At 40.6% G+C, this 25,200-nt stretch overlaps 1 protein-coding gene across 1 annotated transcript; it reads right to left on the reverse strand.

Moving 5' to 3' along the window:
* Window positions 1-1,394: 1,394 nt before the first annotated feature.
* Window positions 1,395-24,965, reverse strand: NUCB2 (nucleobindin 2). Its single transcript, XM_014876356.2, has 13 exons — window positions 24,768-24,965; window positions 16,516-16,659; window positions 15,794-15,901; window positions 15,253-15,379; window positions 12,763-12,866; window positions 10,970-11,155; window positions 10,261-10,351; window positions 9,170-9,228; window positions 7,947-8,039; window positions 6,842-6,931; window positions 6,136-6,306; window positions 5,750-5,831; window positions 1,395-4,118 (listed from the first exon to the last, which is right to left on the reverse strand). Exons 2-13 carry the CDS (start codon window positions 16,657-16,659, stop codon window positions 4,006-4,008), a joined length of 1,368 nt encoding a protein of 455 aa, XP_014731842.1. The 5' UTR covers window positions 24,768-24,965; the 3' UTR covers window positions 1,395-4,005.
* Window positions 24,966-25,200: the final 235 nt, after the last annotated feature.

The raw sequence follows: 25,200 nt of genomic DNA on the forward strand, positions 1-25,200 counted from the left end.
GATGGCAAAGAATGGACAGGTCGGTTCTGCTCTATCCCTGCCTTTGTCACTGAAAAATGCAGCTTTAGAAACTAACTTATCTTTTCCCTCACTGATACCGTGCTTTGCCACACAAACAAGTAGGTAGGGTGTTATTCAGCACAGTTTTTCGAGACTAGAATTCTAAAAACTGTTACTGTTGGATACAACCCGATTCTGGCAAGTGTAGCTTTTAAGGCATTAGGTAACATTAGGGTAACTGTACATGGTTTTGATATTGCTGTCTATGGATGCATAAATAATAGGACTCAAACTTTCTCATTATGTAAAAATAATTCAGTTTTAGAAGTGTAACTGAACTATAGTCAGTGCTGCTGTTTTCAGATGGAAATCTCATTTCACAGCTTTGGTACAATTGGGACCAATCTCAGGAACAGCTCTTGGCACCTGTTCCCTACTTTTGCATAAATCACCAAAGGACAAACCTTAGTTCAAAGCTTCATTTCTGTACACAACCCTACCATACATCATATTTTTCCTCATCCAGATCCATTTACAAGATGGAAAACTTTAAGGAGGTTGGATATGGCATCACATCCTGTGGATGCTGAGACACCTTACCCCAGCCATCCTCACATCCTGAAGTGGCAAACACAAGTCCAAAATCTAAGCACAGAATGCAACCCATAGAAAAATGTTTTACTAAGCCCAGGGGTGCTTCACCTTCCTTGGGATTTCTGTTTTCAATGTGAACAAGTCAGGGAAGTGTGGAGTGGGGTTAAGAGTTTGTAATGCTGTGGGACAGTAGGATTTTAATTAGTTTGTTTTGTATTTTTATGAATATAGAAAATTGAGTATTTGAGTACCTAATTAGTGTATAGCTACTGCAGTGGGGCAGCTGGTGCCAGGGAATAGCACAAGATCTCTTAGATTTTATTTCATTCACATCTTTCCAGAAAGCAAGAAGTGGAGGGCAAACAGGAAGGATCCTGAAGAGGATTCAGGGTGACCTAATTGCTGCCTTTCACTACCTGAAGGGAGCCTATGACAGATGGAGAGAGACTTTTTACAAGGACATGGAGTGACAGGACAAGGGGGAAATGGCTTTAAACTAAACAGGGAAGGATTAGATTAGGTGTTAGGTTAGATTTTAGGAAGAAATTCCCTCTGTGAGGGTGGTGAGGCACTGGCACAGGGTGCCCAGAGAAGCTGTGGACTCCCCAGCCCTGGAAATGTCCAAGGCCAGGTTGGATGGGGCTCTGAGCAATCTGCTCTTGGGAGAAGTGTCCCTGCCCAAGGCAGGGGACTTTGGAACAAGATGAGCTTTAAGGTCCCTTCCAGCCCAGGCCACTCTAATTCTATGAATACAAACCCAGCTCTTGCCCACCCACTGAAAATAAAACATTAAACCTCTGTCACTGTGCTGAGTTTCAGTTTAATCCAGTTAAAAACTAATCTATACAAAGTACAGAATGGGGCTTTTTTTTTTTTTTTTTTTCTTTTTACATATATTGCACCAGAGATATGAATTTGTACAACATTAACCAAATTTTACCCCTTTATTCTCCTACCAAAATCCCAGCCAAGTACAAAACCGAATCTCTGCCTCTTTGTGGTGGAACTGCTGTCTGTATAAAGTTAGATACAATTTTGTTGTAATCACCTCCTAAATGAAAAGCAGAATACAGGCATAAGCACTTGTGCCCATGATACTCCAGTCCCTTATTCCTCTGTGGTTATAGTTACAATTCTTTACAGAACTCTGGATGTTCCCAGGTACATGGGAGAAAAGGGGGACAATTGCCAACAGCAGAGTCAGGACTTGAGCATCAAATGTAAGAGGCTGCAGTGAAGCTTGAGCATTCCATTACAGAGCCATCATGACATTTAATGGCATCTCAGGAGGCAGCAGCAGCCTGGGGGAATGACTTGGATGGCAGCAAGGTTTCAATCCTTGAATTCCTACAAACATCTGTGGCTGTATCATCTGTCCTCTGTAAACTTTTCATGTGGGATGGGGAAAACCCAGGAGGTTTTCTCCTTGCCTTTCCCCTTACCTTTACATTTGAGTAATTCCCTCTTTGTTTCCTTCCTCACCCATTATCAAGCTACAACCCCCAAGTGAGGGCTGGCCCCAGAGAAAGTTCATGGAGCTGAAACTGTGTCTGGGCCTCTCTGCAACCAGATGAGGCTTTTGAAAGATATTTTAGTCTCCAGACAAAGACAAAATCAAACTGTTGTTAGAATTGCATAGAAATGACAAACAGCAGAGACATTGGTTTTGCAAACTAAAAATGTCATCTACTTGCATAAAGAACAGAAAGAAAAGGTGAAATAAGTCAAATTGAGTGGTATAAATGAAGGAAATGCAACATGACAACAGGCTAAAATAGGTAAGGAAACCTCATCTGTTCTGGCACCGAGTTCTGCTGCATTGTGTGGAGAACATGAATATGCCCAGGTCTGATGAAAGCAGCCTCAGCATGGAAGGAATGTGCCTGGTTTCCATCAATCCAAATTCTTCAGAGTGAGAAATTTCTCAAATGGCAATAGCAAATGTGTTAGCAATTGCCCTTTGTTTTTTTTTGATTTTGCCTAAAATATTCCAGTCTCATTCTGAAAGGAACATCTTTCTTTAACAGAGGCATGCTTCTGTTTCTTTGCTTGAGCCCCAAAATCTCTTTTAATGCCACTGTCAGCAGTTAGCCACAGAACAGGAAGGAAATGTAAAGGATGCTAGCAGAGGTGTGTGTATCCTTTCAAAGCCAGCATTATACAATCACAACAATCCGTGTTTAAAAAACAAAACAAATGAAAAAACAACCACAAAAAACCCAAGCAAACAAGGAAATCCACACAGGGTTTACACTTCAGGATAGTTTCAGTTTGAAATGAATGAGAAGCAGGGGCACTGGCACAACATTTCAGCATTATAATAAAACTGACATGAAAATCAACTTAACTCTTGTAAAATCTTGCTTTGCAATACTAGGGACCCATCCTGGTTCAATACCAAAATAATATAATCAAGTAGCACCCCTGGCTTAGGACACTTCATAACCTTTCACCAACTGCTGAAAGACTCACAGGAGTCAACAGTGAGACCCTGAACTAATCCCAGATTCTTGTCTGAGAAGAGCTCTCTGAAGCACATGGTGCCCTTGGAAAAATCTGATTTTTTTTTTTGTTGGAGGTAGGATAATCTGCACAGAAAAAGACAATGAGTCTTGTTCTGTTTTGCACAATATTTCCATCAACATAAAAAGCTTAATAACATGCAAAATTTTGAGATCAGCTGGCATCTGATGAAAGAAATGGGGACAAAAGTACTGTCCCAAGGGCCAGTTGAAATTTCAACTGCTACACAGAATTAATCTCAACAAGGAGGACGGTTCAGATCAATATACAACAAGTACAGTATTCCTTTTGAAGGCTTTCAGTGAAATTCTTAGGTTTCTGTAAACATGAAAAATATTCACTGTTCCACATAATTCTTTGCTGTGTTTTAAATTTTACAAAGTGCAAATTATCTGTGATAAAGAAATGTCATTTTTATTTGGTCTCAAAGAAGAAAGGGTTTGGTAGTGCTGGAAATAGGCCTTTGTCTATGGTCTTCATTTTACATTTCTGGAAAGAGTTTCTACATCGACCTAGACCTAACTTAACATCCAGGCCTGTTCCCTGTTTCCTCTCTGAGAAGATTCTGATTCATATCTAACCATCTCCTCCTTCTCTGTGAGGGGACAGTTCACCAGCTCAGTCCCCTGGCCATAAAAACCTTTAGTAGCAATGGTTTCCTTAATTTCCTCCTCTATTATATCCTCTTGATCCCCTTGTGTTTCTCACTGATGCATTAGAAACAAAATTAATTTAATTTATAAATCAGATCTGATTTGATACTTTAACATTCCCAATGATTTTCCAGTCTGAAGGGAGAAAGTTGATGTTTCACTCTGATTTCCTGTCCCCTCCCACCCCTTCCCCACCCCAAATAATAAAGATGCTATAAAGTTGAGGCACAAGTGGTTAAGGGTGCAGTTGATCAGTTCTGACAGCTGCCTCTGGGACGTGTCCTGGTGGTAAAGGCTGGTCCCCTCCTGCTGGCTGCTGTGCTGCATCTCCAGCTTTGTGTTCACCAGCTGTAAAACACAACAGAACCATCTGTAACTCCTCAGTAAACTGGCCACAAATGTCCAAATTCTCGAAAAGAATCTTTCCAGCATAGGGACACTCAAACAAAACTTTCTGTTTTCTGGTTTAAAAATGGAATCAGGAGTTTTCTGTGTGCCTAACAAAGGAATTGGATTGACACTCAGCACTCTGCACTATTAGTCAGTGTCACCTCTTACATTACAAGTTGTTTCTGCTTTCTGTGAAATATTCTCACATAACATGTTGTTCCTTCTAAAATAAATCATGTTTCTATGAGACATTTAACCTCAATATGGGAAGCTTGAAAAATAAATTATTAATGACTTGCTCCTCTATGTTACTCCTTACTGCATCAATGTTCTCCCTTTGCCTACATTTGAGTAATACTAATTTTCATAGTTTGATAGAAGATTTCAGAACATGCAGCTCCATTTCTGGATTTTTTTTCCCTCTTAATTTACTTTTAGTAGCTCCAATGGCCTACAGATCTAAAGTAGTTTCTACTTGGACATCCTTGATTCAGTGAATGAGGTGTGACCAGTTCTGGCCAATATAATAAATTCTCATGACACCTAATTAAATGACTTTACAGAATGATTTTACATAAAATAATACATGTGTTAAGAACAGTAACTCTACAATATTGTAGTATCAAAAGATGTATCATCTGCAATTGCACTGAAGGTGAAGGGAATTAGGCTCTTGGAATGAAAGATCATAAAATGAACTTACCCACAGGCAGTTTCAAAGCAAATAAAAGGTGGGATTAAATTGGTTCTGAAATCTCATCACTGAGTGGGCAGAATTTCAGGGTAAGCTGTAATCACTGAGCACAGCTCCTGAGGTTTGAAATCCCACTCTTGGCCCTGCAGGAGCACTTAAGAGCTCCTGGTACTCAAAAGCTTGCCTGGATAGATCTGAAAATTTGAGATCAATATCAAGAAATTCTTGAGCTTCACTGATCATGTCACCACATGAAGATGGAAGCCAATAAAGCCACGAAAAGCACAGTTAAAACCTTTCTGGCTCATTTAGGATGCATGGGGCAGCAGAGCCCCTTTAAGGCACAAAGGAAACCTGGGCAATCTGCTAAGAAGTGCTAATATAAACCTGACTGCTTTGCTGCCACAGTGATGAAATGCAGATTTCGTGTGCCACTGCCTTCTGAAGGTGCTGGAGCAATGGGTCATTCTTGCTGCCCAAGGGTAACTTCTTGTGGCTGCTGTTGCTGGCAAACTGGCCACTGAGGATTTGAAATGCTCTGATTTGTTCTGCAGCCTGAGACTGCAATGCAGCCATAGATCATGGGAACTTGTCTTTTCTATGTCCCTGTTCTTCCCAGGATGCCCCAGATCTCAGGATTTTAGATTAATACAACACAATCCTCCTTCTCTGCCCACTGGATGCCTTGTGTTAGGACTCTGGTTTCTTACTATGGACTTAAAAGCAGTGAGATTTCAGGAGTTACAGACTTCCCTCTGAAAGACACGTTAGTGAACCTCTCTCCAAAGGTCATTAAAGCTGCATTAAGTTAATAGTTCTAACAGAAACTATGGAGGTAATAACTTTTACATTGCAGATCTTAATTTAAAGTTTGTGTATGTACACAGACACATACGGGGTTGGATTTTCAGTTCTCCACCTGGTCCTGCAGGAGCATTTCCTTGCTGTAGTTTCTTTTGTTCCATCTGTTTTACAACCTGGTGAAAAATAAAATACAACAGTTGACAAACCTGAATTTGTCAGCTTTCTCTGATGTGACATCAATGAATGCAGCCAAACCAAGTTTCACAGTTATGTCAGGTCTTTCTCAGTGGGTGTAGTGCTGAGTTACTTTAATTTGGAACACCAGACTATGGTTTGCTGTGGTACCACTAGTTTAGAACTCAGCTGGGATTCACATGAGGAGAAATCGAGGTGAATCTCCAGAGCTGGGAATTGTGAAGAGCCATGACACATAAAAGGACAAAGATGAAAACAAATATATGCTGTCCTCACATGTACCTGCTGCAGCTCTTGTTTCTGAGCCTGAAGCTGATCGTGCTGCCTCTGTAGCTCTTCCTTCTGTTTCTGAAGTTCTTCTGCCTTCTTTCTAAGTTCATCTTCTTGCTGGGAAATGTGATTTTCAAATTCCTTCAGCTCATCCTCGGTGAAGAGCTGCTGTTGATCTAGTGTCTGCAAGGAAATAGATACAAGTATGAATACTTAGCCAGGAAAGCATGGGGGGGTTTTCTGTTATTTTCTTACTGAAATTCTTACACAGTTTACTAAAAAACCCTCAGAACAAAACAGTGAGACATGACACGGTGTGCACTCAATGAAAACCACAAAATAGTAATTTCTCAGCTATTTTCTCAACAAAGCTCTACTACGGATTTAGATGTAGGAGAAAAATATCCTCTTTCTTCCAGCTGAGCTCTTATCTTCCCTTTGAAGTGATTCATAAACAAAATGTGCATTTCCATGTGAAAAGCACGTGTGAAAAAAGCTCTTCCCGAATCCCCGGGGTGGCGCCAGTCCTTCTCCCTTGGTGCAGTTCACATCTGCATTACATTTAGCAGCTGAATGCTGCTTCAGCTCAGGGGCTGAACGACACACATACCAAAGCAGAGCTGAAAAAAAACAAAGGTCACAGACATGCCCGCTTGGTTTCCTGCTCCAAGTGCTGGTAATGGTGCTGTGTGTTGTACTTGGAACACATTTTCATTACCTCCCAGCTATCTGGCTCCAAAAATTCCTTTTTCTCTGTAGCTCGAAGGAATTCTTCCAAAGTCACTAGCCGGTCCTTGTTGATGTCAACCTATTTGAAGCAAAAAAATGAAGCTCAAGCTAAAGGAGAGGTTTTGGAGGAGCTCATGTTTTAATTTCATCAATTAAATATAACCATTTTCAATTTTTCAAGTGTCCTATTTTCAAGGGAGTGCCCACAACGTTTTCTGAAAAATTCTCTCCCAAGCTTATGTAGCTTAACAAAAATAGAACTACAAAGTAAGTCCTGACATTTTACTTCAAAATCACTGAGTTTATTGGAAACACTTGTGCTCACAGTGCAAACACTAATAATGGAATGTATGGGGGTTTTTTTGAGAAAAAATGTTTTCTAGCTTTCTGGTAACTACTCTGACTCACAGTTACAAAATTATCTCCACTGTTGGAGGGGGAGGTTTTGAAAAACAAAAATCCCACCCAACTGAATTGTGTCAGAATCCTTTAAGGGAAGGGAGGAAATGCTTCCCTTTATGACTAATAGATGACCACACTTGCTCTGTTCCTCCAGTTTAAGGAATACAGTTGAATACAGAAATATTATGGGTGGAAAACAGTGGCTCAAAACACCCTCATTCTAATCCTGTGTCTCCTGAGCTGAAAACCCATCAGGCACAGGGGAGGTTTTCACTGTCACAGGTAATACGTTTGAGCTCTGAGCCCCCTTTCAAAGGAACAAAGCTGAGCTTTGTGACAGAAACTTTGCTCTGCTCCCTCTTCTCACACCTAAATCTTACCCATCTGCCAAGTGCCAAAGCACATTTACAGCCTTGCTTGTTTGACACACAGCTCACAGGGAATTTCTGCTCAATCTCAGTATCTGCAAACAATCGAGGCTATAGAACAATTCCTTCTCTGGAACTCCTTAAATTAAAAACTAGTCAGCAAGCATTACATCACAATAAAGGACAGGGCTTGAGAATGGTCACTTGGCATGAATCCCAGCACAGGCAGCACTCAGTGTGACAGGCCATCCCTTACTGCTGCTCTTGGACAACACTTCCTATTAGAACTCTATTTTTTGAACACAGAAGACAATCAGCCCCCACCTCATTCATTACATGTTCTCTCATTCTCAGCCTTTCTTCTTCCATTTCAACCATGTCATCCTCTTCATTCTTGGGGTCATAAACTTTTTCTAACTGAAATTTAAAATTAGTACATGTTAGTTTGAAGAAAAGGCTTCTCATTGAAACGGCAGAGCCTCTCTGGAAGAGTGGTGTGAGATGTGTGTGTGCAATTTTCCTCTTTCAGCACAGTATTTAAGCAACAAGTGAGCCTTTCTTTCCTAAGAATGAAGTTTTCAGTTAATTCACGTGGTCTGTTACAATTCAGTGCTGTGGATGTCACAGTCAAGCTGACCTCAGTGTGCACAGCCTGAGTCCACGTTTGATTCAAAGCAGGCACAGGTTCCAGTGGTTTCTGGAAGGGGACAGAGGGGCTTTTTCACCAGGCCATGCACTGACCCTGGAAGCACTCAAGACAAATTCGGTGCCAAATTGAATGGTTCACTTTTCTTCTTGCACAATGTTTTTCTGGAGAGTTCATGCCTATGTGCTTCTACTTGGCTTTCTCAGGCATTGAGCTTCATTCAATTCACTTGCCTAGCCTCAGGCAATTTTAAGGCACCATGCTATTAGTTTTTACACTACACAACTATAAAACAGTGAGACATCTGTAAAAAAAGACTGCACTGTATTTTCTTTGTAGTGAAGGAGATTATGGCAAATTACTGTACCAGAGTCAAATTTTCAGACAACAAACCAAGGCTTAAAGAAACTAAGACCCTGCCTAATTCATCAGTTGTATGTGTGCTTCAAACTAGCCAGACATAAAATATCTGAAATTTCTGTAGCCACTTCCACAGTGAGCCAAGCCATACAAGTGTGAGCCTTGTTGATGAACACACAATGAGCACTGGAGCCCAGCTCCAGAACCTTTATGAGGCTGAACTTAGGGAGAGCAGCTCTTTACACTGCAATTTATACAGGTAATAATTGTCCTGCAGGTTACTTAGAGAATGTCCAGCAAGCCTGGGGCAGAGAAATACATGAGCACTAGATTTCTGATTTCTGACTCCTATGCTTCAGCTACTTTATTCCACCTGCTGACAGGTTTTACACTTTTGTAGAAATATTAAGGATGCATGAAACTCAGTATGAATATTCCATTTTGTAGTCCAAAGCCCCCAAATATACTTGGGAAAAACAGACATCCCTGTAACCATTTACTGAAAGAAGTTAAGCTTCTGAATTTTTTTTTTTTTTTTTACCTCTTTAGTAAAAAGAGCTTCTAATTCTTGCTCATCCAGGAAACCATCATTATTGACATCTACAAAGAGAAGTTTTAAAAATATAAGTTGAGTATGTATAGAAAGTCATACACATAATAGATCTCTAAGAGTTAAGAAAGGATCAGTGTCCACATTTAACAAGAAGCTGGTTACACAGGTTGTTTCTTCTGTTCACGTTTTTATCAGGCATTGGCTGCAGTGTATTGTCACTTTTGGTTGGTTGGACAAGTCTGGAGCAATCTCTCTACTTCTCAGATTAGCAAACTGAAATAGGTCACCACAGGATTGCACAGACTTCAACTGCCAAAAAATATTGCTGAGAACAAGCTGTCCCCATTTAACCACTAAATTTGTAATTAGACTCAGGAGCAGTAAGATTCTGCAGAAAAACTTTTAACTGACAATATGAGTCCCCAAAAAATTAAAGAATTACATGAAAATCTATATAAACATGCAGCACTTGAGATGACTTTTCATGACAAATGCAGAGAGGAGAATACTTGCTAATTAGTGATCCATCTAAAGCAAGATGTTCACTGAGATGCATCCTCATCTCTGCTACTGCTAATTGTTTCTAGTGCCCATTCCTCAGAAATCTAGAGGCAGGATTAGAAGGTTTTTGTTTTATCAAAGGAATATTGCAACTTCTGAAGAGGCTTGGCCCTTCTATGACCACTCCCAAGATTCATTATCTGCAGAGATGATGAGAAAGCAGGTATTGCCCCTACCCAAATCTCTGAGGATTTATTTATTCCCAGTACACCCTGAGCAAGCAAAGTTACAGATAGGGACAGCCCTCTAAATACCCACACTTCCCTAAGGAATCACTGCTGGGCTTTGCCTGTATGATTGTAGGAAATTAAACTCTGAATGGTTTTAAATTTTCAACTCCATTTAAAGCATTGCACAAAATCTACAACCAGTAACAAATATTTTCTCCTCTGTACTATTCAGATTTATCCAAGTTGCTTGAGGGTCAAAATTTCATCCTAACATATGACAAACTTGTCCTCAGCAAAATGTAACAAAGTCACTTCACTTGATCATTAGATTAAAACTAAACCTCTTACCGTGCAATTTGAAAAATGTTTTGGGGTCAAATTCATTAGGATCTAGTCCATCTGCTTCTTCCCACACCTCTTTCAGTTGATCTTTGCTTCCCTATGGATTGGTTACAAAGAAAAACTATTCAAAAGACAATAGAGTGTAATTTCCCTGCATTACCTTTGCATTATGGTTTCTCTGACGGGTTTCTTTTATTTGCTGATTAGTCATGTGGCAAATGGAACCAGTGGCATTTTCTTTCATTCCCTTTTGGTCAAGTCTAATACTTTCACTAGACAAGCCCAGGGAAACAGGGAGTGTAAAGGAAATGCATATTCTGTGCAAAGGAGCACCTGTAATAATCAGCCATGGCCACACAGCCCCATCTGAAGGGAGCTGAATGATTCTGCCTTTCCTAGAGGAAATGGTGCTGTGATGCAGGCCAGGCACACCTTGCAGGCATCCCTACACTTCTGAATACTGTTCTGGCTTCTTCCTTATGAATTTCAGTGTCTTTGTAGCAATTCTGGCAGCAAATAACACATCTTTACACAAAGAATGGGAGTCTGTACAGTGGGGTTTGTGATGCTCTCAGCACTGTGCCCACTCTGCTCCCAGAGCAAGGGGAGGCAAATAATGAGAACAAACCAAACACAGCCTTCTGCAGCTTTTCCCTTTTCCTCTCTGCAAAGGAAAGCTCCCACTCAGTCATGTAAGAACAGGCTGTGGCCTTACAGGATGGTGAACTTTAGGGTGATCTCCGTGTTTTTTCTTCATCTCCTCAAATTTGGATTCTTCTTTCTTCCTCTTTTCTTCATCCAGTGTTTTTAAATACTCTCTCCTCTCGTGTTCTTTCATCATCTCATATTTCTTAAACTCCTCATGGCGAGTCTTATCATAGTTTTCCAGGTCACTTGTAGCCTAAAAATACAGATGGATGCAGACAGGTGATTATATAATATCAGGTGGCATGAAAAGCACTGTATTGTTCAGACCCATGGGCAAGGCTGGCCATTTTGCCATTCAGGCCAGACTGGCTGGGGATCCTTTCACATGACAGTGAAGCACAAAGATCTGTCCTCCCTTGGTTATTTTATTACATTAATTAGTAATGCTTCATCTGTTGGACAACTTTGGCAATTACATAGGGCTGTAAGAAGGCTTCAAGGTGTCCTTCCTCATCAGTGAGTAATAAATGAGCTCTAATTAATCAAGTCCTATACTAACAGTACCATTAACTCCTTGATCATTTCAGAATAAGAACATTTGTAGCTTATCCTATAGTTTGATCACAGTGCCTTCATTAATAGTGGGACTTAGTTTGCAGCAGCTTAATAAAGATTAAATTTAAAAAGCACAAACAATGAAATGGAGAGAAAGGGTATCAGAGGAGAATTTTTGAAAAGTTCTTGTATAAAGTCACCATTTTCATACAGGCCAAAGTATTAAAGGATGTTTTGGTAGTGCTTTTCAAAGTAACATGTTTACACCTGATACTGTCTCTCCATTATTTACATTTTACTTTTCAGATTCACTGCATGTTTTAAAAAACAATTCCAAAGCTAAGACTCCCTTAAGTGTCCATTACACCCTGCCAGTATCTTGGTTGAGAAATGAGAAGACAAAACAATAAAATATGTAATAAAAAAACAACTGCCCTGTTAAGGATATGCTTCTCCAAGCCAACCAAAATTTTCCCAGAAGTGATGTCCAGAAATGTTTAGAAAAATTATAATGTCTCTATACAAAATAATTCTACAGAAAATGGGGATAAAAATCTAAAATGGAGATAATCTAAGGGTAAAAAAAAAAAAATCACACAGAAATTATCTTTCAATGTATTTTGAAAGTATAAAAGCTGTCAAATTCTCATGTCAGACATGCAGTGCTCCATCTGAGACAATTTTCCCCTTGGGAAGTGTATTTTTCTCTAGCAGTTGTAAAAAGCCAACCCTGCTTAGCTTAACTGCACCCCCCAAATAAAGAGGAACTGAATGAACCCCCCATGCCTGTGACTGCTACTGGATCTGCTGAACAGACACTGAGTGCCATGCCCAGTATAAACAATTTCTAATATTGCTAGCTCAAATTCTACTCTGCTGGGGTTTTGCAGCTTGGTGTGTATATATAATAGATCCCAAAATTCATATGGCCAGGTTAGAGATGAATGGCATCATTCTGTGAGACTCCTGTATCATTTAGAAACAGAAAAACCTGGGGAAAAGGTACCCCTATCTCACCTGTGTTTCATTTAAAGGCTCTCAGAAAGGTTTTAGTCCCGAATTTGCTTGTACTGGCATATGAGTGTTAAGTCCTGTTAAGGTGACATCCCAAAATTTATGGACTCTTTTGCATCATGCACACTGGCAGGAGTTTTCAAGTGTGCAAGGAGACAATTGACTTTTCTCTGAAAATGAAAAGTGCCTGTCATTTATAAAATGTGGGATATAGGAAAGGACCTCCCTTGACCCGAGGTAAAAAGCACAATAATGAAAACCCCAATCCCCAGAGTTCTTATGTGGACTCACTGCTTTGATCAGCATATCCAAGTCTTTAGGTTCAAAGGTGTCAGGATTCTGATGGTTCAGGTGCTCAAACTGCTTAAGGAGAGCCTGATGATCTATGCCAGTGTCTGCAAAAGCAAGGTTTACATGTAAAACATCACAATAAATTTGAAATCCAGCAAAATCAAGAAGCCTTTCATATGGGAGCTTATGCCTTCTAAGTACCTGAGGTCCCCTGAGGACTGAATCATTTTTTCATTGTTGGAGGAAACTCCAGTAACATTTCTAGAATTGCTTTTTCTGAAGGAGGTTGGCAAACCTGATGGCAATTTGTACTACATTCCTTTTGCTAAGTCAGTGCTGCATTTCACATTGTGCATGTAACATGACTGTAAATTATTTCACATGCACAAATTACAGCTTCTGCTTCAGCAAGAGAAAGTATGATCAACTTGAGCTTTGCAAACTAAAAAGAAAAATTTATTCTCTTATATAAAATAGTTGACATTGTGCTCTATCAAAGCTAATAACTTGCTTATTTTTCTTGCACTGGGAGAAATCTAACTCTTCTACTGCCCTGAACGTTTTGCAAATGACACACATCTGGCCAAAGATTTATGTACAGTATGGTGTAAAATTGTATCAAATCAAATGACCAGATATTTAAAGTTCCTTTGTAGAAAAAAGAGAAGTGCAGGACAGTGGAGAGTCAGGTCTCATGTATAAAAGTTGGAAACATTTTCTCTTCCTTGTGCCAGGGGTGCTACCCACCAATATCAACACAATGCACAAACACATTTCTAGCACAGCTTTTCCAGCTGTTTCCATGGCCTCTGAGCACTAATTCCACAAAACAGCACTCCCTTATGCTTTGATATGTTAAGTACAACAGTTGTGACAAGCTTTTACTAGATGGCTTAGTAAAGAATATTTTATTTGGTTAAAAAAAAAAATAGAACATTTTTGAACACACTGTTCTCTCACAAACTATCTGCTTTACAATCAATGCTGGGTTTGTATTAACACAAAACAGCAAACACTGGCCAGGGCAGATTTCAACCATCATTCCTCCCTGGTGAGATTGTAGTTTCTGTTTAAATACATGTCTTTGTCTATGTTTGAAACATTTTTAGAAGCATAATAATGGATTTAAGAAAAAAAAAAGAAAAGAAACAATTCAGAAAAACAGCCCCCAAACCCATTTTTCTCCATCTCTTACATTTAGGAGAAGAGATTCTTTCTGTTTGACATTCTTTACTTGCCACCTTACTGAGACCCAACCCCTAACATTCACTCAAGTTCCATCTTGGTGAAAATGTTTAAAAACACATCTGGATCAGGACTGAATAGATGCTGAACATCATCTCAGGTCTAGCTGGCAGGGATTTTTTAAACCTGATCCAGCTGACAGGAAAGAAAAGAAGAAGGGTCTGTGTGGCTTTTTTTTTGTTTTAGTAGATCAGACAGAAGACTGAGATACTAAGTGGTGTTATAGGAAAAGATGACAAGAGCAAAGAAAAGGAATTCAAACCACTCTGCCTGCTGCTATTTTAATGCTCTTTGTGCATATTCCAAGATGTTGTCTGGGTGTGTAGATGCAGCTGAATTTTATAGGTAACCTGGCCATATCTGTATATGATGTCCAGCACTCATGGGCAGAGCTAACAATAAATTTTGCAAAATGTTTTTACATCTTAGTACTCATCTTACTCTGAACTGCAATAATCTGTTCCCAAATTCAAGATCTCTCATTTACAGGGTAAGATCTGAGGTGTTGGGGGGAATTATTTTCCTAAAACACACTCTGCTAATTACTGCTGATTTATGAAAGCACAGAGGGGTAAATGTAATCAGTCCATTAAACTTCAAAATACCTAAAACAACTATGGACACACCCAGGTACCATTAGCTGTGAATGTCCCTGGACTACCTGTCTGCAACAAGAACAACATCCCCACAAATATTTATTTACATGTGCACACTTCTTCAGTCTATTTGCCACATTTAAATTAGCTTAACCTTGCAACACAGATCCTGATTCAAGGAGTATTTCATTTGATGCATTTTGTATTAATGCCTTGGAATTCCCCTCAAAAACTTGCAAACATCTTTAAAATAATAAAATACTGATAAAAAATTCATTTTCTACTCCCTAAGGATATGAAATACTGTCATGTATTTTTGTTACACAGTCTTACTGTGTAATTGGTTCTCTGAGTAATCTGTGAACTGATGCAGTACAAAAATAAGAGGCTGCAAATAAGAGGTAGAAGTATCTGAAAAATCCCCTGACAGAAACAAGTTCAGTTAATTATTAAATGGAGATGGCTTTTCTCTTCACCCCAGTTTCCTACAAACCCAGGTCTTGAATGGCTCCAGGCCAGCCCAGAAGGGACACTCACTCTCAGTTTAGTCATTACTGGTGACAACAAACAATGCACAACTGCTGGACTTTGACATTTCTCTAACACAATCCCATCCATTAACTCACATAAATAAATGATATATTCTTACCTTGAACAGAATCCATTTTAGCTTTAATTAACATTCTTAATCTTGCTACCTCTTGTCTTTTCAGTTCATCCAGCCGTGTTCTCACATGGTGGCTTACTAAATCAAGCTCTCTGCTTAGCTTTCCACTCTGTCAAAAAACCAGAAAAGTCATGCACAAACACTGGGAGAAAGAATCCTTTAGGATTCCCATTAGACAAAAGCAGACTCATGGCAGTCTCTGGCAATACTGTTGGCCCACACTGTAAGAATCTCAGCATTTTTTGAAGAGTAGACTCAAACTTTTTATGCCTATGGTTGTGGAAACAGAGAGAGATCCTAAAAGCTTTCAGAAAATCAAATCTGAAAACAGGAAACACAAAATGCAGGAACTCCTCCTCAAGCCTGTCCCTTCACACTGTTTCCTACTTGTCCTTTCCTAAATTTCTAACTCCTGAAGGCACCACCTAGAGCCAGGAACTAAAGGAAAAAAGAATACAACATGTATGGCTCCTGATTATGGATTTAATTAACCTCAATTTAACTCTTTTTTTTTTGAACCTACCTTTATTTCTTCTATGTCAGCAGTCTGGAGTTTCTCCCTGAAATGTTTATCAGTTTCCAAGACATCTATTACTTGCCTGAGATATTCATCATAATAAAGTCCTGTATCCTTAAAAACAAAAAAAACAAAAAAAAAAGGAAATTGAGGAAAGACTATACTGACAAACAATTAGTTAATTAGTTTTGTTTAAATACAGTTATTAAACTGACACTCTAATCTTAGTAACACAGGCACTATGCTGTCTTGCACATCTTTGTGTTTTCAGATTTGCATCATTGCCTGATAGCAATTTATCATCCATTTGTTTCAGCAGCTGACAAGGAAGGGGAGAAAAGTGATTAGGAATCCTTGTAATACACAAGCAGCTGTCACATTAATACAGTGTGTGGCTTTTTTAAAACACTGCAGTTCATTTGTTACTGCTCTGTTTGAAACACTGAACTGGAATCAGTGAGTGGAATTTCCTAAGGCACCACTGGAAGTAAATCTCTGTGGAACAGGATGCTCTTCCTGTTGTAAGCTGGGATCCATGTGCCACCTCACCTTTAGCAGCTCACTGAAAAAAAAATATAAAGAGCAAATTTCAACAGAACGTCCCTGTGGTAGATGGCACACACACTGACAACACTGGGAAATGGAAGTTTCCTTCTAAAAGAGTTTACAATATCCAGATACTAACAATTAGGATAAACACTTTTTCAGATTAGTTACTTTATACTTACTGGATTTTCCACTTTCTCTCCTTCTACATGGCCTTCTGCTTTGACTTTTGTCTTATCTATGTCTATAGGTACAGCTTCCAAGGCCATGAGGAGACATGTCACCAACAAAAGACACTGCTGGGGCAGGACAGATAACTGCTTCATCTGAAATGAGCACAACAATTAACATACAGCATGTTAGCATATTGCACTGAGGAAAGTTTTTTACATTCCTACACAGATACCTGTAATGACCCATTTTCCTCACAATGTCCTGCTCTCAAGGAATGTGAAAACTCAAGGAAGTAAATGCAGCCCTAAATTTTAAATTTTTAAATTTTGCCATTCTTAGGAAGTTTCCTTAGATTGGCTTCCACTTGTGTGCCAAACCTAAGGTGTAAATGGTGAGAGGTTTGTAACGTGCTGAGGTGTTGTCAGTCACAGATAGGAACACATATTTAGGATGTTCAATTCTAACATAACTAATATTGACAATCCTACTTGGATCATGCCTCTGCTGAATTTATTGGCAAACTCCTAAAAATCATGAGGGACATTGAATCAGATCTTAGCATAGCAATGCCAGTGGATTTTATGTTTCAACACTGAAATACTTTGCTAACTTGGAGTCAAGATCCCCTCCAGAATTTACTTGCAGGGAGAATATTTACAATTCATGGTATATCCGTATTTCAGGTAGACAGAGATTCCTGAAAAATGGTTTTCACACTCCCTGAAATTGTTGCTGAGGTCAGGACTTTATTCTGGTTTTCCCCACCCTTTCTTTAGTGTCTAAGGTGCAGCTAACTCACACGTAATTGGATGAGCACTGAGCACTCTGAGTTCTTTCCTTCCCCCTATCAAACTTGGTTGAAAAGAATTCATTCAGAAGCAGGTAAGATGGAATAATTAGAAAGAGTGAGTACAGGGAATTCAGGTAAAAAAAGTAATGATGATAATCCAGCATCTGACAGCAAAGTGAGGCCCTTGAGGCAATCTGGCCAGCTCAGACTGTGACACACTGTCTGTGGGTAATCTATAAGGAGTTTGAGCAAACTCCAGGATTACTATTGGTAATGTAAATCACCTCCTAGAAGGTCAAAGTTGCCAGTCAAAGACTGTCTAAAATTAGCTTAGATATGTCAAAGAAAAAGACATAATACTGAAGAGATGTGCAGTCAAATAAATCCAAAGTGTACCTGCTCCAAGAGGAATTTCTGTACAAGTGCTTTGGCAAGTCATGCAGGGAATTCTGTCAGGAGTGCTCATGTCCACCAGCACCAAATCTCTTCTTAGGGAGAGGGGTGAGAGGGACAAAGCAATTATGATGTCAGTGCCAGTTTTCCTGACTACATGATCTGGTACTTGACAGAGATGCATTGCTTTTGCTTGGGTTATGCTGCCCTTGACTATGGCAGAAAATGTTGATAGTGGTACATACTTAATATTAAACATTGTTGACACCTTTTATTCCCCCTCATTCAATTGCAGGGAAAATAAAAGCACTTCTATACAAAAAAAAACAGCAACAAAAAAACCAGCACCTAAAAACCAACAAAAAAAAACCCAACCCACCCCGATGCATTCAAGATGTGTAGAGATATTATTTCTTTTGTTGGGGATGAGGAAATAGCTGGAGATAAAAGTGTATCCATCAGCTATTGTTTTATATGTCAAAGGCTCAAGAATTACAAGAATTTCCTAAAACTGTTTTTTCTTAATCCCATCTTTAGCCAAAGGAGCCTAAATGGATTATGTTCTGCAAATACCTGTTACTTGCATTTTTAAAAACAATTAATATCTGATCATCACTAGATGGGACAGCAGGAGCTGTTGTTGCTGCCACACTGAGCATTTGAAATGGCAGGTCAGCACTACTGTCAGAGTGACAAATCTGACCAGCCTTGCTTAGGTTATGCCCTTAAAACAAACCCACAAAGAAACCAGAGCCAGGCTGATTTGCTCAGTTAATTTCTATACCTCTACATGAACTGTTGGCTTGCAGGGACTTACAAAGCTGATGAGTGAAAAGGGTTTAGTTATTCACTACAGCTTTTAAAAATGCCAAAGTTCCAGTATGTTGGGTGGTTTTAATTAGAGAATATTGTTGTATAAATGCTGTGCATAGGTTTGTAATTTCTACAGGATTTAATCACAGGAGATGATGATAATAACTAACAAATACTAGGTCTTCAAGTCTCCTAATCTTGATGTAGATGCCAAGACTCAGAGTAGTTCTCAGCACTACAGCTAAAACAAAAACCCACCTTGCTGAAGTTCTTGCAGAGTTTGAATGGGGCTGTCTAGTAATTTCTAAGTGAAAGGATGTAAGCATGCTTGAAGTGTAGGAAATGCATGTGAAACAAAACTAATAAACCCCCAAATACTTACCAAGTATGTAATAATTATAGATATACACTCCCAGCATTTTGCAAAACATTTTTAAAAGGTTTTGTATGTTTTTTCTTCTACAAAGTGAGTTCACTCCACTCCCAGCCCACTCCCAGCTGCCTGTAGGAATTCTGGCCTTTTGAAAACCCATTCCTGGATGCCTGTCCCTTCCCAGGCATTCAGAGTGCATCCACGTGTCTGAGCCAGCAATGTGCCTTTTTCTGTCCTAGAGCCACCAAGTGAGCACTCACTGAGGGTGCAGCACCCTCCTGCCCTGCCACGGGGCTTATTGTTATTCTTTTTATTGTTATTCCTATTCTTCCTACTTCTATAAGCTTTAATGGAAATAGAAACTGTTATGGATCTGCCCAGCTGACTACTTTATGTTATAATTGTCATCTGGAAATTAAGTCATTTTAGTCAAAGACAAGTAGCCCACCTAGATGTAAAGGTAGCACACCTGTAATCTGCTGGTATCAGAAATCAATCTTATCTTGACAAGAGGGATAAAGAAACATTCCCACTTGTAGGACATAAAGAGAACTAATCATAAAAGCAGTGTTCTAGCACTGACAAATACTGTCGTTTATAAACAAAGCCAATATCCCAAGGTTTCAGGGAAAAGGAAAAATAACTTCTCCAAGTATTTCAAAAAACAAAGTGAGAGGCAAAAGAATGAGAGTCAGCAGAAAACAGAGCCACCAATGTACTTGCATCAATAGAAAAATATAACTGGAAAAGAAAAGCTGCAGGCTGCCTGCCAGCAATCTTGATTATCTGTTAATCACAAATTCTTATCAACAGTGAAACAGGATTGAACATCTCAATTATAAAGAGCTTTGAGAAGTAACTTCAAAATAGTACTTCTAAAGTTTGTTCTAGCAACAGTAACACAAGCTGCTAAACACCTATTTTATACAGCTGCCAGGTTTTATAATACAAACCCAAAAATTACTTTTCATTAACAGAGCACCCATTGCCCAGGAAACAGCATCATGCAGGTACTGACATCTCCATCACATTCCCAGCAAAGCACAAGTATTTTTAAAGAAATAACACCCCATATCAAAGTTTCTAAAACTGAGATAGGCCAAACCATAGAGTGATACCAGGATGCAGTGTCTGCACATGTAGAAGCTCAGAGGATGGTTATGATGCAAGACAGAATAACAGTGTAAATGTCACATCACACATTGGCACCTGCCAAACCCAAGTGTACCATGATGAGCAATGAAAACAATATACAAATAAACCCACCTCTTCACAAATTTCACATATGCCTGCTCTATCTGATATGGAAGTGATTAAACCTGTGAGAGACACAGTGCAGATGTGCAGGATAACAGTAATGTTCTCTACACTCACGACTGTAATGTGACTTCCTATTTTTATGCTGCACACTGGAGAAATGAACAATCTTCACAGGCAGTGCTGAATTAAAACCAAAAAAAAAAGCCAGGAAACAGATAAAATATATCTAGTGATTTTTATTTTTCTAAGAATGTTCCACCCTCAGTACTAGAATGAGATGTAAAGTATTCCCTCATCAGTCTGCTCCAGTCACCCAGCATCTTCAATCTGTTTTCACCTCTCTGAAACAGCAATATACCTGTCTATGCATTACAGTTTAAACAGGAAATGTTTCATTCCATGCGATTTTTCCATGTCCTTAAAATTTATTTGCAAATTTATAAATTGATCCGCTAACAGCAGCCTAAAAAAAACTACATGAACTGTTTGAAATTAGGCAGAAACAGATTATTCTTCTGCCACATTCTGTTTGCAAACCCCAGTTTTAGTTCCCCCCAGATTTTTCAGCGGCACTTGCTGCACAGACACCCTGAGCTATCACACCTTAAGCAAGGTTTGAAAGTCCATGAACCGAGAGTTAATGCATCTTCTTCACACTGTTTGTGCAATGAGTTCATCTGGCATAAGCACAGCTGACATGTGGCAGCAAATTTGAGAAGCAAGTGGAAAAACCTGTCTGCACTCAGTCTGTTCAGCTGCAGAGCTGTGCCTGTGCTGTGTGTTCACTTGGTCACCAATCCCCTCCACTGGCTTTGCTCCTTGCAGACACCAGCAGGAAATGAAATGCAAGGGGAAATGGCTACAAGCTGCAACACTTAATGTTCAAAACACAAAAACCTGCACCCTTCCCAAATGAAAACTAATCCTTTTAGAAGTTAATGTGCAAGCTATTAAGTATTACAAGCCAGCTATTATTGCTATATAATTATATATATATATATAAAGTTTCATTATCCTTCATGTATTCTTCTTTACTCTTCAGTGAATGCTGTTCACTAACCCCATGATTCAGATGTTGCTTTATTTTTCCTGGCCAATATCCAACAGGTTTCACCTTGCTCATGCTGTTCTAATGTTTTGTTAGAGCACATCCCACTCAGTTCTCTGCACCAAGAGACCTTCCTTATTTTTCAAGAAGCATTTTAGTCTTTTTTCTTAACTTAAATTCTCCTGAGTTGGATTTGTTACATTTCCACTGCACTCGAGCTGTTTAATTCTCATTATAACTAGAAGCTGGCTGATGGAATATCTGCTTTTTTCAGCTTCCCAGAAAACACAGCATGGTTCGACTGTGCCTAGTACAACATTTGCTGAAAGAACCTCCTTTTAAAAAATGCACTTCAACTGTTTTATTAAATGAGTCATCCAATAGTAACACAAACGATGATTGCTCAAGTGGGAAAGAGCAATTTTATGTTCAAACCACAAACAATAAAGAAAAATATCATGAAACAACACAACTGTGTTCAGAAAGAAGGATGGCATAGAAGCAAATTGTATGGCTGATGCTACATGTGCTTAGCTCTGTCCTAAGTGAAGTCTGAAAACTTTTTTTTTCTTAGTGCAATGTTAATAGTTCACCATTTAAAAACCTGTCTCCACACACACAAATACATATACATATTTATAATATTACCTGTCTCCAAGCTTGAAAACAATAAATATCTCTCTGTACAAAGCTTACTAACTGAACAATGTTGAAATATTAGCCTTGTTTTTCAAAGCAATTTGCTTGGTTTTATTAATTCTTTCCAACAAGGTTGCCTCAGAAAAATATTTATTAAGCCAATAGTCAAGCAAAAACTTATACTGAACTTAATGTATAGTTCATAAAAATCTTATCAACTTTAAAAGGAATTGAAAAAAAAAAAAAACCTACTGCTACAACTATAGCTTCCTGCACTCTAATTTCCCACACAGAACATAATACAACAGTACACTTGGAGTCTCATAAATTCATTTTTCATAAATGTAAACGGCAGTTTTGTCAGTGCTGACGTAAAAAGCAACCTCAAAGTGCTACTACATGAATTAGCTCAAACTCAAATCAAAAAGTATTTCAATTATTCTAACAATATGTATTTTGCTGCAGTCAACAAGTGATGATGCTAAAGCAAACCTTGACTGCCCCAGTAACATGATTTTTGACTGATTTCATTTGGTTTGGCATTAGCAGCTGGTCATGACTTTATCTACATAAAAGCACGGCCCTGTCCCAAGGGCTCGTGTCTGCTCTGTCTCTGACAGAACTTCAGAGAAATCTTTTCTGCTTCCTGAGCCCTGAGAGCACAACACCTCACGACATCAGACACCTGCACACAGCAGTTCAAGTCATAGGAAGCCCTGATAGTGGCTTCAGACCTCAGAGTAAATGATTTTATCTTTCTTATGTAAAGCACATTTGTTTAGTCAGCACAGCTCTAAAACTACTGCGTCAGTATTTCCACACCTCTGACATTTAAGTCAATATATTTTACATTTTTTATTACCTCAGTGAACTACTGCTCTCCACTTTCACGACTGCAGTTTCAGTTAGGTATGTATAATGGAGGGGAGGGCAGTTTTTGACAGAAAATCTTTGATTTGGGTTTTATGAACAGAAAGTTTTTGCCAGCAGCACTACCAGTATTGCACAGCCAAGGTATTAAAACCTTGCCTCAGTATTATTAAAAAAAGTAATTATTGTTGTTGTTGCCGCTTTTATTTGCCCAGTGGGGTTTTCTGAATATAATTTCAGACACCAAATTAACAGTATGTCAGGCAGTGTTATAATAAACTTACATCACATACCTTTGCATCCAATTGCTAATGTAAGTTTTAAGCACACCCAACAGGCAATATTAATTTATAATTTTATTTGCCCCTTTTCTTTGTTTATGTTAAGTGTCTTGGTTAGAAGTGATTGAGATTCACATTGCTATACATCAACAATTTGTTTAAACCTATGGGTTTTTTCTAATGTAACTGTACAAGATCATTATGCAGTAAATGACAGTAAGAAACATAACAGGATCTTAAGTGCTCACAGAAATGTGGGCTTCCACAAGGTCCATAAGGGTTACAACAAAACCTGGTTTCAAAGTCTCTGAGTGGCTCCTATCCAGTCTCTACAGCAGGAATCGTCCCTGTGCTGCTCTATCTGGTCGAGAGGGACAGTCCCTTCAGAATTCAGAGTACAGGTGCACCAATACTGAGTCAGCTACAGGACTTTTCTTGACATTGAGAGAAAACAAAATGACCAAAAAAAACCCCCAAAAAACACACCTCCATACTGAACTTGATATCTTGGGTGCACAGGCACTTCACTGCTGATACTGTGATGCTCTCATGTTGAAAATACTGGATGTTATCTTTCCATAGCAAATACTTGTAAGTCAAACAATGAAGGCTTTTTTCTCCTACAGGCTTACTAAATAGTGTTGCTAAATACAAACTCTTTTGAAAGCCTTAGCCACGTTCATTTCAGCAAAAAAACATTACCTCTCTACAGCCATATCTCGACCTTCTCCACTTGTGGAATTATCTCTGAGTGCAGCAGCCAGCCTGGCACTGGAGTAAGAGCACAGCAAGACAGACTGGGCCAGCTCTGGGGACACCAGCACAGGGGGGACAGTGACTGCTGCACTCAGTCCAGAGGAGGCACCAAGGGGACCAGAGGGATGGAGCTGGACAGGACAGGACAGGACAGGATAAGACAGGACACCTCTCCTACAAGGAAAGCCTGAGAGAGTTGGGATTGTTCAGCTCGGAACAGAGAAGGTTTCAGGGTGACCTAATTGCAGCTTTTCACTACCTGAAGGCAGCCTCCAGGAAAGATGAAGAGAGACTATTTTAAAAGAGTGCGTAGTGACACGACAAGGTGTAATTCAAACGGAAAGTGAGTAGGTTTAGATTAGATATTAGGAAAAAATTCTTTACTGCGAGGGAGGCGAGGCAGTGGAAGATGTTACCCGGAGGAGCCGTGCATGCCCCATCCCTGGCAGTGTCCCAGGCCAGGCTGGATGGGCTCTGAGCAGCCTGCCCTAGCAGAAGGTGTCCCTGCTCATGGCACGGGGCTGGAACGAGATGATCTTTAAAGTCCCTTCCAACCCAGACCGTTCTTTGATCCACGGCAGTAATGCTGAAGAGCTGTGCCCTTTCTAGTGAAACCCAGAGTCTCCTGCCCAAGTTTTCCCTGCGATCGTGCAATTACGAGCCACTCAACATTTCTGCAGCTGCCGCCGCTGCCAGCTCTGCCTTCATTTCTGCTGGCGCTCCCCAGCTCCCCGTCACATCCCGCACAGCCACGGGCCGGGAGGGGCGAACGGAGGGGACACGGACATACGGACACACGGACACACGGACACACGGACACACGGACACACGGACACCCCCTCCCACACCTGGAGCCACCTCCCCCGCGGGATCCGGGGCGCTCCGGGAAAACTTCAGCTGCGCCCCGAGCCCCGCGGTTCCACCGCCACTCCCCGCGTCCCAGCGCTCCGAGACCCCCGCGTCCCGCCGCGACCCTGACAGCGCCGCCAGGCCTCCGCCCCGCGCCGCAGCCGGGGGACCGGGATGGGCAGCGCTACCTTTGGGTCCCGCTGCGGCAGGAGAGGAGCCGCTGCTTCTCAAGGGTGAGGTGCGCGCTGATGGCGGGTCCGAAGCGAGGCTCCGGCGGGCGCGCTGCGGCGGCGCTGCGGCTGCGGCTGCGGCTGCGGCTCCGGCTGGGCTCGGCGCGGCTCGGTGCGACAGCCCCGCGCCCGTTGCCATGGGCACAGCGCCCGCCTCCCGGCGCGCTCCCATTGGCCGGCGCCGACCCGCGGCGGGCGTCGCGGAGCGCTCCGATTGGGAGACGCCGGCCCCGCCCCTCCGTGACGTACACGCCGCCGAGCGGGGAACGTGGCGGGCCTGCGGGGCGGGGCTCGCGCGCGCCAATGGCGTCACCGGCGGGCGGAGGGCGGGGCACGGCCGTGAGGGCGGGGTACAGGGGCCGTGAGGGCGGGGTACAGGGGCCGTGAGGGC

The sequence above is a fragment of the Sturnus vulgaris genome, chromosome 18, assembly GCF_052056855.1.
Source record: "Sturnus vulgaris isolate bStuVul1 chromosome 18, bStuVul1.hap1, whole genome shotgun sequence".
Classification (NCBI taxonomy): domain Eukaryota; kingdom Metazoa; phylum Chordata; class Aves; order Passeriformes; family Sturnidae; genus Sturnus; species Sturnus vulgaris.

What these genes read in the sequence shown, in the direction of transcription:
- NUCB2 (XM_014876356.2), bottom strand. Translation starts at nt 16,659, where the DNA reads ATGAAGCAGTTATCTGTCCTGCCCCAGCAGTGTCTTTTGTTGGTGACA. An exon ending in CTGACATAGAAGAAATAAAG is followed by an intron (nt 15,380 to 15,793) that starts GTAGGTTCAAAA and finishes GTTTTTTGACAG; the next exon opens with AGTGGAAAGCTAAGCAGAGA. An exon ending in TGGATATGCTGATCAAAGCA is followed by an intron (nt 11,156 to 12,762) that starts GTGAGTCCACAT and finishes CTGTATTTTTAG; the next exon opens with GCTACAAGTGACCTGGAAAA.